A 14,821-nucleotide genomic window follows, 5' to 3' on the forward strand; every position below is an offset into this window, starting at 1 on the left:
TATGGTAACTTCCTTACAGCAGCTGTGGTCCAACAAAGCCTGATAAGGGAATCTGAGGTTTTCCCAGTCTTCCATTATAAAGTTGAAAGTATAATATATCCTACTGGAAAAGTATTTTGGCCCCTAGACATGATCATATTTAAATAAGTAAAACTTGTGGTTACATTGCAGTATTACTTTAGTGTGTATATGATCATCTACAGGAGTGATGCTCAATCCTATTCAGACCCAGTGTCACTTTTCTTTATAATGTTCATGTTACTATACTGAAGTTCAGAGATAATTTTAAAAATTAGTACACACATTTTAGGGGTGCCTGGGTGCCTCAGCTGGTTAAGCGGCAGCTTCAGCTCAGGTGGTCATCTCGTAGTTGCTGGGTTCAGGCCCACGTTGGGCTCTGTGCTGACAGCTCAGAGCCTGGAACCTGCTTTGGATACTGTGTCTCCCTCTCTCCCTCTCTCTCTGCCCCTTCCCCATTCGTGCTCTGTCTCTCTGTCTCTCTCTCAAAATTAAATAAACATAAAAAAATTAAAATTAGTACACACATTTTTAAAATCAATATAATTCCTTGACAGTAATATAAAGGAGAAATAAAAGGAAAATAATTATAATTAAGTCATATATATTTCAATATAGACATGCTCTGATATGATTAACCTTATGGTATCATATAGTATTCAGATGCTTGCACATATAGGTAAACCCCCCCATGAATGTGTCAAATATAGTACAAGGATGTTGCACTGGCAATCAAATACCATGAGTCATGTGGCCATTGTTGGTGTGACTTTCCGAAATGGTGCACAACTTTTGGTAAAGTTTTGCACTAAAAAGGCTAATTTCCCTCGAGTTTACACAGTGGTGGAATTCCAATAAAATTTAATGTGTAATAAGATCCTGCAGAAACTACTCTAAAGGGAACTTGTGTAAAATGTCGATTCCTGGACCCTCAACTCCAAGTATTTTGACTCTGGGAGTCTAGCTTAAGGCTGGAAATCTGTGTCAGTCTCCTGGTGTAATGCCCCCAATTTCAAATCCGAAAGATCACCAAGGAGCCGATTCGATGCAAACGCACGAGGGTTTATTTGCAAGCTCCAGCTTGGGCCCAAGTATACCCAACACAGCAGAGCAGGGACTTGGACCCCTAGGTTAAGAGGCATAGCAGTTTTATAGGGGCCAGTGGCCAATGAGATTGTAACACACACACAGAAAGTTGCATAGTCATGCCAGTCCACACGCAGGTGGCCAATTGAATTACAATTTACCTTATAGTAACTGTTTGAACTAGCCTATCACTCTGGTCAGAATTGGCGCGCAAGTTTGGCGGGAAAAAGGCGAGGTTTACATTCTTTGGCGGTTAGGGGTTCCGTATTCCTATATGAGCCGGTTTCCAGTAAGGGTGTGCTCAGCGGCCTGACTAGGGTGGGGGAGTGTCTTAAAGCAATAAGTAGGTCATGTGGGGGTTATACATGAGATGGTGGGTATAGCACAAAATGGAGTTAGTCTTGCTCTGCTTGTCCAGGGGTAGGGGATTTTTGTTAAATTCCTTGGGTCCCACATTGGCAGTGATTCTGATCCAGGCATTGTGTTTTCTAAATGAATCGGAAACTAAGATGTTGCCTTGGAGAGGGAATCTAAGATAATATACTAGGAGCCCAAAACCCAGATTGGCCATTCCTACCCAGTGTAGTATACTGGGGTTAAAGTAAGGAATTTAGAAGAGGAATATGTTGGTTTCAGACACAACTGGGCTACTTTTGCAACTGCCTGACTGTACAAATTTTCTGGATCTATTCCCTTATCTATAAAAATGGGTATAGTTACCTGCGGTGTAGAGGGATGGGATTGTGATTTCTGAAACCATTTGGAAGCTTGCTTGCTTTATCAAGATTATTAAAATTCTTGATATAAGGCAGTTTCTAAAATAAAATGCATTAACCATGAACATTGCTTATTATGTTGACGCTATTCTTCATATGTTAGGAAAATCTGATGAGGGTGCTATCACTTTCCCCAAAGCCCACTGTTTGAAACCAGAGAAAGCAAGTCACAAAGAAATTTGGCCGCTAACTCTTACATTCAACAAACAAAAAGGCACAAGCTCGAAATCGTGACAAGATCTGCCTCCAGTTGGCCAGTGGCCAAGAGTGTGGAGAGGGATGAGTCACTTCCCTTTCACTGGGCTCTGTGTACTTAGACTTTCAGCTCCATCTGTTACTCAACTACCCCATTCCTCTTTGCTTCCTCCTTTCCCACACCTGCTACCATCGTTTCTATCTCTCTGAGACTTTCCCTCTTCGCTCCTGCGGCTTCTGGTACTACGCGTTCCGCGCTCTCTTCCCAGATTTCTGTCACCAGCTCCTCGGCCGCCCCTTTGGCTTCTTCCCTTTGTTCGGTGATCTACGGCAATCCTCCCGCAACGTCCGGGCTCCTCCCCAAGATGGGGGAAGGGGGATTGCCACCCGCAGCCCCCGCTGGGGTCCGCACCGTGCGCCCTGGTCCCGGTACCTCCTTGCAACCGCGCGACTTGCTCTTTACCTCCCTGCCCCTCTCTCTATATCCCGCCCCCATCTCCGCCTTCAGCGCCGAGCTCCGAGGCTCCAGAGCCTCCGGCTGAGCGCGCCCATCAAGGTTGCCCGGTCCCTCGCCACCCGTTCGCCCCGGAGAACATCGCCGAGGGCCCCTTCCCAGACCGCGCGCCCCGGCTGCCCGAGGCTGAGGCCGGCTCTGCTTCTTCCTTGGCTTGGGATGCGCACCGCCGGCGGGGGCAGTCGCTGCTGAGTCCAGAGCCCTGCGCCACCCACGTGTCCGAGAGCCCGGCGCGGGGCCAGCGCGAACCTCTCCAAGGCCAGCGGCTCCTCGTCGCGGAAGCACTTCTGTTGCAGGCGAAACCCGCACGGGCGGGAGAGCGGCGCGCGGGTCACTAGCGGCACGTGCGGATCCTCGGCGTGTCGCCGCAGGGTGCGGGTGCCCGCAGAGCCAGAGACCCAGCGAGCCAGCGAGCGAGCGAGCGCCGGAGAAGGGAGGGTGGGCGCGGGGACCGCCGAGAGGCCGACACCTCGGGGCAGTAGGGGCCGCTCGGCGGTGCGGGCGGCGGGACTGCAGTGCCACCGCTCCGGAGGAAGCCCACACGCTCACACGCCCGCGCGCGCACGCACGTGCACACCACGGGCAGCGAGAACACTAGCGAGAGCCCTTGAGGGTCGGACGCGTTTTAGCCATGGCTTCTGTCCTTAACAGCAAAATTCACGCGTCCGGGACTTGCCAGGGCTCCAAAGCTGATGCCCGCGGTGGCACCGACTGGAGAATGGATTGGGATCCCGAGATGCACGTGAAAATGTGCAAGAAGATCGCCCAGCTCACCAAGGTAAGGTGAGGCGCTGCGGGCAGGCGAGCTGCGCGTCCAGGGGCCCCAGGTTGGGGGAGGGCAGACGCACCCAGGGGAGGCCCAGGACGAATCCGGGCAGAAACTTTGTCTGGGAGGCCAACCGGTTAGGGGAGCGGTCCTAAATCTTGGTAACTTGACCTTCTGGAAGCACCATCCTTAAAGCAGCTGAGAGGATCCTTGCCAAGGAAACTCCAACAGACTGCGTGCGCCGAGCAGGTGGTCTGTGTTCCCAAGGTGGGAAACCTAGTTGAATCAGTGTGTGTGTGTGTGTGTGTGTGTGTGTGTGTGTGTGTGTGTGTCTGTTTTCCTTTGGCAGCTCTGCTCAAGTGATCGTGCCTGGAATGTTGTGATTTTATTCATCATTGTACTTTAGAGCTGGGGAGGTCATGCGGGCTCTATTTAAACACTTGATTAATTTATTCCTTCATTCAACAAATATTTGAGCCATTTGTTGAGTGCCAGCAGCTTGCCTGGCACCGTACTAGACCTGGAAGGCAGCCCAGAGGACTTACTATCAAACTGGGTGCAGATGTGTGTGAGAGCATAAGTGGGGAAGTGTACGGCTCCCCCATTAATTATTGGATTACAAAAGACCTTGGGAGGTCAGCGGGCCCATCTCCCTACCTCCTCCCAGGAACTGGATTGAACCTCTCCAGACCCTGATGTCTTCCTTATGAAGACCAGCAAGAAAATACCACACTGGCCTTTGTTAGCCCTCTGCAGCTTCCCTATTAGGAGCTCCTTGTGGTAGGTTCCCTTTCTGTGCCTTGTGTATAGCTGGAAATAGCATCCCTCTCTGTTTTCTATACAAGGCTCCCAGTGTGAGAATGTAGCTTTTGCCTCAGGGTTTCCTTTTGATCTCATAATAAATTCCTAGTACCGTGCCTGCTAGTGGAAGGGTCAGGTCCAGATTCTGTCCAGTAGTGTACGGGACGTGCTCTCTTCTCTATCTTCCTCCACTTCCCCACACCCATTTTTTGGTAGGTTCACAGGCATTTTCCTCTCTATTTTGCTGGAAGGAAGACAGCAGGGAGACTTGGAATTGGCTTGGAATTGGGCACTAGCTGCCCTCTCCCGCCCCTCCCATCAACTTGTCCACATTCTTTGCATATGACCCCGTCTCCAAACAGTGATCTCTTTAGTCAAGGATTGAAAAAAGAGAATGAAGATACCCCTTGAGACCTTGGCACCACTGATCTACATTTACTCAAATATGACATTCATCCCCCCAAAAAGTATTGATTCAAGGTGCTAGGCACAGTATAAAACATCGTTATCTGTAAGGAATCTAAAATACTTTTGGAAAAACAAGGTTTGAAATATGAAAAGAAAACTAAAAGACACTATTGTGTAATCAGTTGCTAAATTGGATATTTCAAATTATGAGTTCTATAGAAGTGGAAACAAGGGGTAAGCCATTATAGGCAGAGACAGGGAGATTTTATGGAAGAGATGAACCTTGAATTCATTTAAATTTATGGAGTGCCTGCTGTGTGCTGGGCCCAGTGCTGAATATTGATGGCACAAAACTAAGACGGAGTCCCTACCCCTGTGTAGAACAAACACGTAAACAGATTATTTCAATACAATGTGGTGATCATTCCACTCAGTAGTATTTATGGCACACCTATTATGTGCCAACCACTGAAGACACAGCAGTGACGAAAGCAGCATGATCCCTAGCACATAGTAGGCAATGTTTCTCAAAGGCTATTTTGCATTAGAAGTCATATTGATTCTTATTATGTAATGCCTCTCTCCCTCTCTCTGTCTGCCCCTCCCCCACTTGCACACTCTTTCCTTCTCTTTCCCCCCAAATAAACATTAAAAAAATAAAAATCATTTTTATAGTCAAGAGTTATTTAAATTCACTGACACTTCATCAGGTTCTTCTCACTATTTTTCCCTCAAATCCAAAGCCTTCTCTTTGGGTTTGCTTTTCTTCTAGCTGAAGTTCATTTTTTAATAATCCTTTCTGTTGGGGTCTGGGTGGGGAGGGAATTCTTTGTATATTTGGAACTGTATTTTGCCCTCAGTGTTGGGTGAGAACGTATTTGGGTGTAAAATTCTAGTGAACAGTCATTTTCCCAGAGCGTGAAAATGTGTTTGGGTGTAAAATTCTAGTGAGCAGTTATTTTCCCAGAGCACCTTGATGAAGGTGCCCCATTGTTTTCTGGTACTGATTGTCACTGGTAAAAATTCTGCTGCCAGTCTATGTTTCATTCCTTTGTAGACAGTCTGCCTTTCTGTTGAAAGTATTCAAGATTTGTGTTTGTTTTATTTTGACGTGCAGCGGTTTCACCAGAACTCTCTAGATGTGAGTGAGTGTCCCTTCTGGTGAGGACTGGTGTGCTCTCTTTAATTCTGGAAAATTATCAATGATTTTCTCTTCAAATATTGTTTCTCTGTCATTGCCTACATTCTCTTTTCTGGAACTGCTGTTAGGTCAGTGAGGAAGCCAGCCACTTCATCTATATCCTGAAATGTGATTTCAAAAAAAAATTTTTTTTGCCTCTGCGTTGCCTCCTGGTGAATTCCTTAATCCAATCCTTCTGTGTGCCAGTTCTCTAAATAATTTATCCAGTCCAGAGTTTCTTCTCCCTGTTAGCTTTTAGAATTTCAATAATTATATTTTTCATTTCTAAGATTACTGTTCATATTTCCTTTCTGATTTTAATAACTTCTTAATTTTTACAGTTTTATTCAAGTATAATTTACATATTATAAAATTCATCTATGTAAGTGTATGATTCAACTTTTTTAGTAGATGTACAGAGTTGTTACTCTATAACCATAATCCAGTCTGGGGACATTGCTATCACTGTAAAGAAACCTATCCTAGGGGGGCACCTGGGTGGCTCAGTCGGTTAAGTGTCTGACTTTGGCTCAGGTCATGATCTCACGGTTCATGGGTTTGAGCCCCGCATCTGGCTGTGTGCTGACAGCTCAGAACCTGGAGCCTGCTTCAGGTTCTGCGTCTCCCCTTCTCTCTCCCCCTCCCCCGCTCATATTCTGTCTCTGTCTCTCAAAAATGAATAAAAATGTAAAAAAAGAAAAAAAAGAAACCTGTCCTAGGTACCCATTAGTACTTAGTCCCCATTCCAACTCCAACACCAGGCAACCATTAATCTACTTTCTGTCTATAAATTTGTCTTTTCCAGACATTTCATCTCAGTGAAATGATACAGTATGTGGTATTTCCATCTAGCTTTTTTCACATAGTTGCTAAATCTTAGCAGAATGTTTTTGAAGTTAACCCATGTTGTAGTATGTATCAGTCATTCATTCCTTTTCATTGCTCAGTAGTACCCCAATGCATGAATATGTACCTTCTGTGGCACACATTTGGGTTGTTTCCACGCTGGGGCTACTATAAATAATGCTCTACAAACATTACATTCCTGTGTAAAGTCCTTGTGTGGACACACATTTTCATTACACTCAGGTAGATACCTAGGAATAGAATTGTTGGATTGTATGTTAAGTTTATGTTTAACTTTTGAAGAAACGGCCCAACTATGTTTCAAAGCGACTCTGTCATCTTGCATTGTTCAGCCTACTTTTCCAAGAAAACCTAATCCAATTCCACGCACTCAGTTCTCAAGTCACAATGAAGTACACTTCTTTGCTTACTCCATGGTCACTCACTTCTCTCTATTGTCCTCTGGATGTCTCCTCTCCTGAAATGTCTTCATCTCTAAAAGTTGAGTCCTACTTATCTATTAAGTCTCACTGGTCCCAAGAAAAGCCTTTGAAAAACCTCACTTTTGAAATTAGCCATGCATTCATTCATTATTAATTGTGCATTGATTATTTTTTTCTTACATCTGTTTTTCCAGAAGTTCGTACAATGCCTGGCACATTGTACTCTCAGTGAGCTTGTTAAATTTAATTAGAGTTTCCTCCCACAGACTTGGTAAATATTCTTTCATGATATTTATCCATCTGATGTTATAGTTGATTTGTAGATAGTATGTCCCTTAAAAATCATAAACTCTAATTTATTCACAATACTTTGCACCTGGTAGACACTCAGTATGTATTAGTGTGGTAAATATTCATTTACATGGGTTCACATTACAGTCATCTGGGGAGCTTTTAAAAATACACCAGGGGTGGGGTGCCTGGGTGGTTTGGTGGGTTGGGCGACCAGCTCTTGATTTCAGCTCAGGTCATGATCTCACGGTTCATGGGGTGGAGCTCCACATCGGGCTCTGTGCTACCACCGCGGGAGATTGCGATTATTTCCCTCACGCCGTGGCCCTCCCCCGCATGCGCACAAGAGTGCTCTTTCTCCCTCAAAATAAATAAATTAAATTAAAAAAATATATACACCAGTGAGCCGACAACTAGATGCCATGCCTGATCCTAGACTGGAGTCTCTACTGGGTGGAAAAATTGCTGTGAGGAGACAGTGGAGTTGACTGGCAAACTGGAATTTGATGATAGAGAAAGTAAAAGCATTTATATCACTGTGATATAATAGGTCTTACTTTCCAGGACATGAGTGTGATGTCTTATTCTCAGAGCATTTTATCTTATAAATAAAATATAGAAAATAGAATATAGAAAGAAAGCAAACGATAAAACAAAGGGCACTGATGTTAAGAACAGGTGAAAACAAAGGGCACTGATGTTAAGAACAGGTGAATGGGTGTGGGGATGTTCTTTGTGCTGTTCTTCTGGCAGTTTTTTTCCTAAGTTTGAAATTGTTTCCGAATAAAAAGTTAAAAACAAACATGAAGCATACAACGCCCCAGGCCCCACCTTTGAAGGAGACGAGAGAGAGGTGACAGGCATTGCTGTTTTCTCAAGGCCAAGAACAACCGTTTCAGAACAAGTGAAGGTTTAAACAGTAAAGTGGACGCAGAAGGGTTATTTGGGCAACAGGAGGTTCCAAATCCATCCCTATGAAAGCCTTTGGGAAGCTTTCAGTCTTGAAAACATCAGGCAGCTTGGCCCAGCCAAGCCTGGGACAGTCAGGCCTACCTCTGCTTTTGCTCTGTCCCAGCAATCTCAGGCTGATTCTTTTTTTTTTTTTTTCAGGGCTCTCCACATCCTCATACCCAGAAGGCTTGGCATCCCTCATACTCAGGGATTCCCCAGTTTCAACTTTCGAGGGATAGAAAGTCTTGCCCCAAATAGAAGCTTTAATGAAGACCCCTTTAAATTAGAACAAGCAAATGAGTGGGAAAGTGTGCGTTCCCTGTCCATGAACCATTTCTCCAACTGAAGACTGACTCTCGGGAACCCGGACTACAAGTAACCACATACCCACGGCCCTCCCTCTCATCTCCCGATCAGAGAAAATGGGCCCGGGAGACAATGAGCAGTTCTGCTAGGTGCCAGAAGCTTCCCAGCTAAAAGTAGAAGGAGTAGACTAACCCTACGGGACCCTTTCAGTCACTGTTTTAAAAACATCTCCGCTAGTCTCTTGGAAGACCCTGCAAGCAAGGGCCTGCAACTTCCACACATTTGTGATACCTTATGATTTGTTAGTGTTTGTAATCTTTTCTTTTTGAGCTTCAAGGCTTTATATTAGTTCCCTACCCCCCCTTTCATTTTTTACTTATTTATCTTATTATTTTTTTTAATTTTATTTATTTATGGGGGGAGGGGCAAAGAGAGAGAGAGAATCTCAAGCAGGCTTTGCATTATTAGTGTGGAGCTCGTCGCGGGGTTCAGACCCATGAACCATGAGATCGTGACCTGAGCCGAAATCAAGAGTTGGACGCTTAACCAACTGAGCCACCCAAGTGGCTTTAATTTATTTATTTATTTTATTAAGTATAGTTGACACATAATGTTGTATTAATTTCAGGTGTCCCACACAGTGATTCAGCAATTCCATACATTGCACCATGATAATCATTGCATGATACAACATTATAATAATATTATTGACTACATTCCCTATGCTGTACTTTTCATCCCCTTGACTCATCTATTTTATAACTGGAAGTTTGTACCTCTTAATCCCTTTCACCTATTTCGCCCATCTCCCCGAATCCCCCTCCTCTCTAGCAACTACCAGTTTGTTCTCTGTATTTATGAGTCTTTCTGTATTTGTTTGTTCATTTGTTTTGTTCTTTAGATTCCACATATGAGTAAAATCATATGGTATTTGTCTTTCTCTGTCTTATTCCACTTAGTGTTGTACCCTCGAGATCCATTTGTGTTGTTGCAAACGGCCAGATTTCATTCTTTTTTTTTGTAGTGTGTGTGCTCTCTGCAAAGCCTTTGACACACTTACTCATCCTGTGCGCACAGCAGTTCTGTCTGCATGGCAAGGAGGGAAGCACCATCTCTAATTGAGAGAGAAGAAATCTGAAACCCAGAAGAGAGCCAGCATTCTTGCCCAATGTCACATTAGTATGTAGTGACAGAACCAGGACATCCAGAGCCTAGTGCTGGGTGTGTGTGGAGGGTGGGGAATATTTCTTCCCTGGTCATCCTTATGTGTCCAGACTTAACCTCTCCCAGTCATCTTTACTACTTTTTCCCATGGAAGGGGGAATGCGTATCCAATTACTGAGGCTAAGAGTAGGAATTGGGCAGAGCTCTTTCCTCTTCCTCCTTTTTTCTCATGGAGCCATCTGCCCATAGAAACACACGTTGTCTGCCATGCCGTTGGTTTACATGATCTCCCCCAGATCCAAGGTCTACTAAGACATATTAGCAGAGACAATGGTACTAATGTGTGAGGGAGATAGTGGATGTCTGTAGGGATGGAGTAGGGGCTATTGTTATGGAGAGATTAAGGAAAAACAATGACAATTTTTTTTTTTTTTTTTTTTTAATTTTTTTTTCAACGTTTATTTATTTTTTTTTTTTGGGACAGAGAGAGACAGAGCATGAACGGGGGAGGGGCAGAGAGAGAGGGAGACACAGAATCGGAAACAGGCTCCAGGCTCTGAGACGTCAGCCCAGAGCCTGACGCGGGGCTCGAACTCCCGGATCGCGAGATAGTGACCTGGCTGAAGTCGGACGCTTAACCGACTGCGCCACCCAGGCGCCCCAACAATGACAATTTCTACTCAAAGTTATCTTTTCAATCAATTTAAACTTGATTTGTTTCTAGAGGGATACTTCTTACTCTTATTTATGCTAATAAATAAAAATTAAATGAAAAAAAACATGAAGACACGTGGAGAGCTAGCTAATGAATGATTTAGGGGTTTACTGTGGACTGTTCTTCCTCCTGATCTGGACGTGGCTGGTATCAGCTTAAATACCATCTCTTTAGAGAGGCCTTTTCTGACCTTCTGAGCCAAAGGGGCCAACTTTCCGCGTATCTAATTGGAAAAAATAAATGTTTCTTCCTTGGTAATTTGACAGAAGAGGTTTTACTGACTGCAAATGGAGCGTCTCACCCAGGGCTGGTCATATTGTGAGCTTGATAGACACTGGCTTCCCATTCCTTTCTGGACTGGAAGAAGTGCCGAGGGACAGGACTCTTGCCCAGTTGTCCAAAGCAGCAATGGGAACAAAGCCAGCCCTTCTCTGGGACAGAGAGGCAGGGTCCAAAGGCAGTAGGAGTGATGCCTGTTGCCACAGGAGTCCTCAGCCACAGGCTGCCACTTGAGCCCTGGGCTTTCATGGCTTAAAGGTGTGGAAGCTTTATTGTACCCCCTGACTCCTGTAGCTTCTCTGAAAATACCCTCCTGCTTGTAGGAGCTTGTTTGGGGACAGATGTTCACTCAGTTCCATACCAGTTTGCTTTAGGATCCTAGATTTGAAAACTGCAGATCTGTTTTAACAAGTTCTCTCTGTTGGAATCTTTTCATTTAATGATGTGATTCATGGTATAAAGATGGCTTCCTCACAAAAATCTTTTTGCCATAAAACAAACAAATGAAGTACACCTTAAGTGGGGTGTCTGAACTCTACTAAGATAACCTCCACTTTTGCATGGCCATTCTGATGTCTGCATCAATCCTTTTTCCACACAGCAGCCAGAGTGACCATAAAACAGGATCAAAGCCTCGGGGCGCCTGGGTGTCTCAGTTAGTTAAGTGTTGGACTCCTGATCTCAGCTAAGGTCATGATCTCACAGTTCGGGAGCTCAAATGCTGCGTTGGGTTCTGTGCTGATGGCGCAGAGCCTGCTTGGGATCCTGTCTCTCCATTTCTCTACCCCTCCCCTGCTTGTGCGCTCTCGCTCTCACTCTCTCTCTCCTTCTCTCAAAATGAATAAACTTAAAAATAATTTCCCTTATAAAAAAAAAAAAACCCAAATCAAAGCCTCACACACTGTTGGTGGGAAACACACAACATTCCACCTGCTTTGGAAAACAGTCTGGCAGTTCCTCCAACAGTTAAACAGAGTTATCATATGAACCAGCAATTCTGCAGTACCCACGAGAAATTAAAACATACACCCACACAAAAACTCATACACTTTTCATAGCAACATTATTCATAATAGCCACAAAATAGAAATGAGCTAAATGTCCATCAGTGGAAGAATGGATAAATGAAATGTGGTACAAAGTACGAGGTGGGGGGCAGGTAGTGGCTAAGGGATACAGAGCTTCTTAGGGTAAAGAATATTATGTTTTTATATAATATATTTTTTAAGTTTATTTACTTTTGAGAGAGAGAGAGAGAGTGAGAGTGTGAGTGGGGGAGGGGCAGAAGAGATCCCAAGCAGGCTCTGTGCTGTCAGTGCAGAGCCCGACACAGGGCTTGAACTCACCAACTATGAGATCATGATCTGAGCCAAAACCAAGAGTCGGATGCTTAACTGCTTAACTGACTGAGCCAACTGAGCGACCCAAGTGCCCCCCTGAAGGGAATATTCTAAAGACAGTTGTAGTGATGGTTACACAACTCTGTGAATGTACTTAAAGCCACTGAACTGTAGTTTAATTAGGCAAATTGTATGGTATAAGAATTGTATCTCAATAAAGCTGCTAAATTAAAACAACATTAAACAAAATAAACTGAATCCTATCTTTCTCCTGCTTGAATCCAGTTCTGAAAGCAAGTCCTGGTGACTTCACCCCATAAACAAATAACGAATCAGTCCATCTCCATTCTCCTTGTCCACCTCCACCTCTGCTCCAACCCTGGCTGTGGCCTCCTCAGGATCCTGTGGTCTACCCTGGGCTCCTCACACAGTGGCGAGCATGAGCCTTTAAAATATAAACCAGAACGTGTCGTTCTTCTGTTTAAAATGCCGTGGCTTCCTGTTTCTCTTGGAATGAAATTTGTTCACCTAGAATACATTCTCAATGGTGGTCACTTGAGGTGGCTGCTGACCATGTCTCAGTGTCACCTACCGGGCCACATCATCCTTCTTTTTGGCCTTTCAAATGTGCCCAGTTTTTGCTGCTCGGTGTCTTTGTCCTGTGGAGTCTTCTGCCCGACCCCTGGCTTGGCTGACCGCTCTCGGCTCAGATGTCTCTTCGGACCCGGCCTCCCTGTGCCCCTAGACTGTGCTGCTGCCCTGCTCATTTCTGAGGTCCTCTTGGCTCTATCTGCTATTTTCTTCTTCTCCTCTATTTATTGCCTTCTCTTCTCCACAGAGGGAGTTCCTTGAGGGCAGGGATTTCTGTGTGCTTTCTTTTCTCCTCTACCTCTAGTGCCCAAAACAGTGCCTGGTTAGTGATCGGTGCCCACGTGTGCTCATTGATGGACTAAATGAATACAGCTCTACCCTGACCTTCCTCTGCTCCTAGGATAAAGTATCAAATTTTAACCAGAGTTTACATACATTTTGTGGGAAAGTGGGGAAGCTCTTCTCAAGGCCAGAACTCAGGAGGTGCTACTCTCTAATTTTCTGAGTGCCTTGGGGAACTGGTCAAATCTGACAAGTAAGTGGACTTCTTCCATTCCCTCCCAAGCCAGCATCTGACTTAGTCACTTCCAGCCCCTGACTACGGACACAGGGTCTGACCAAACTTGGTGCTTCCATTGGTCAGATTCCAATTCCTTCGGGACACCAGAATTATAAGGTAAAATAAAAGAGCAATGACCAATCATATACTATTTTAGAAGAACGCATCCAGGGGTACCTGGGTGGCTCAATTGCTTGAGTGTCCGACTTCAACTCAGGTTATGATTTTGCGGTTTGTGGGTTCGAGACCCGAGTCAGGCTCTGTGCTGACAGCTTAGAGCCTGGAGCCTGCAAGCCTGGAGCCGCCTTCGGATTCTGTGTCTCCCTCTCTCTCTGCCTCTCCCCTGCTTGTGCTCTGTCTCTCTTTCTCAAAAATAAACATTAAAAACAATTAAAAAAAAAAAGAAAAACATCCATTTTAGAAAAATCAAAAATACAAACAACAAGATTTTAAAGCATTTTCAAATATGTAGTAACTATAGTGATATAATAAGTAATATTTTTATACATCCTACTATATAATTCCCCATGCAAATATAGACATATAATTTCCAAAAATAGGGTTACATGATACATAACTATTGTGTTACCTTCACAATAGATCTTGAGCTCTCCAACATAATTTTTTTCAATGTTTATTTATTATCTACTGTTTTTATACAGCAAGCAAATTACAATTTTGATATGTTACCAAGCAAGAAGTATGAAAACACTGAACAGCCCGAGGCATCAAGGAAGTTTCCCTGAGAACTATTATTGGTGGGCATTTTGGTTGATTCCAGTTTTTCATTACTGTAATTAGTATTATGATGGATGTTCTTGAGACTGCACACGTGCTATATTATTTTCTTTGGTTAAATTTCTATGAGTAAAACTCACCTTCGTTACAGGTAGACTCCTATGAAGGAATATCAGGAAGTTTGGAAGGGAGAGACCTGGAGAGAGGGCTATTTTGTGACTAGTTGAAAGCAGTCTCATATACAAGATGTTCTCCTGACTTGTTAACTGCAAAGCTTGCCATTTTTAAAGGCATTTATTACAGCTCTCTACCTCTATAAACTGCTGGGACAGTTCCATGAGAGCAACACTCATAGTTTCTGAGACCATGATGTACAGTGGTCCCCCCTTCTCCGTGGTTTCAGTTACCTAGGGTCAACTACAGTCCAGAAGCAGATGATCTTCCCGATACAGTGTGATATACATGTCACAATGCCTGTGGCATTTGCCTCACTTTGTCTCATCATGTAGACATTTTATCATCTCACATCACCACAAGAAGGGTGAGGACAGTACAGTAAGACATTTTGAGAGAGAGAGACCACATTCACATAACTTTCATTATAGTATAGCATTAAAATTGCTCTATTTTATTAGTAGCTATTGTTGTTAATCTCTTACTATGCCTGATTTATAAATTAAGCTTTATCATAAATGTGTATGTGAAGGAAAAAACCTATAGCATGTACAAGTGAGTTTGGTACTATCTGTGGGTTCAGGGCATCCACTGGGGCTCTTGGAATGTGTCCCCAGCAGATAAGGGCAGGGAGAAGGGACTACTGTAATTACTTTCAAACTACAGTGACATAATCACAG

General features: G+C 44.1%; 1 protein-coding gene across 3 annotated transcripts in view; it reads left to right on the forward strand.

Moving 5' to 3' along the window:
• Positions 1-14,821, forward strand: part of FAM184B (family with sequence similarity 184 member B) — a 184,637-nt gene that overhangs the window by 24,420 nt on the left and 145,396 nt on the right. For 2 of the 3 annotated variants that reach the window (XM_045474438.1, XM_045474440.1), the window contains exon 3: positions 3,241-3,367. In XM_045474438.1, coding sequence (XP_045330394.1) covers positions 3,241-3,367 — 127 coding nt within the window. Of the gene's footprint in view, positions 1-1,464; positions 3,368-14,821 lie in introns of those variants that run through there. The other variant, XM_045474439.1, reaches the window with a different exon arrangement.

Source organism: Leopardus geoffroyi, chromosome B1 (genome assembly GCF_018350155.1).
Source record: "Leopardus geoffroyi isolate Oge1 chromosome B1, O.geoffroyi_Oge1_pat1.0, whole genome shotgun sequence".
Taxonomy (NCBI): Eukaryota; Metazoa; Chordata; class Mammalia; order Carnivora; family Felidae; genus Leopardus; species Leopardus geoffroyi.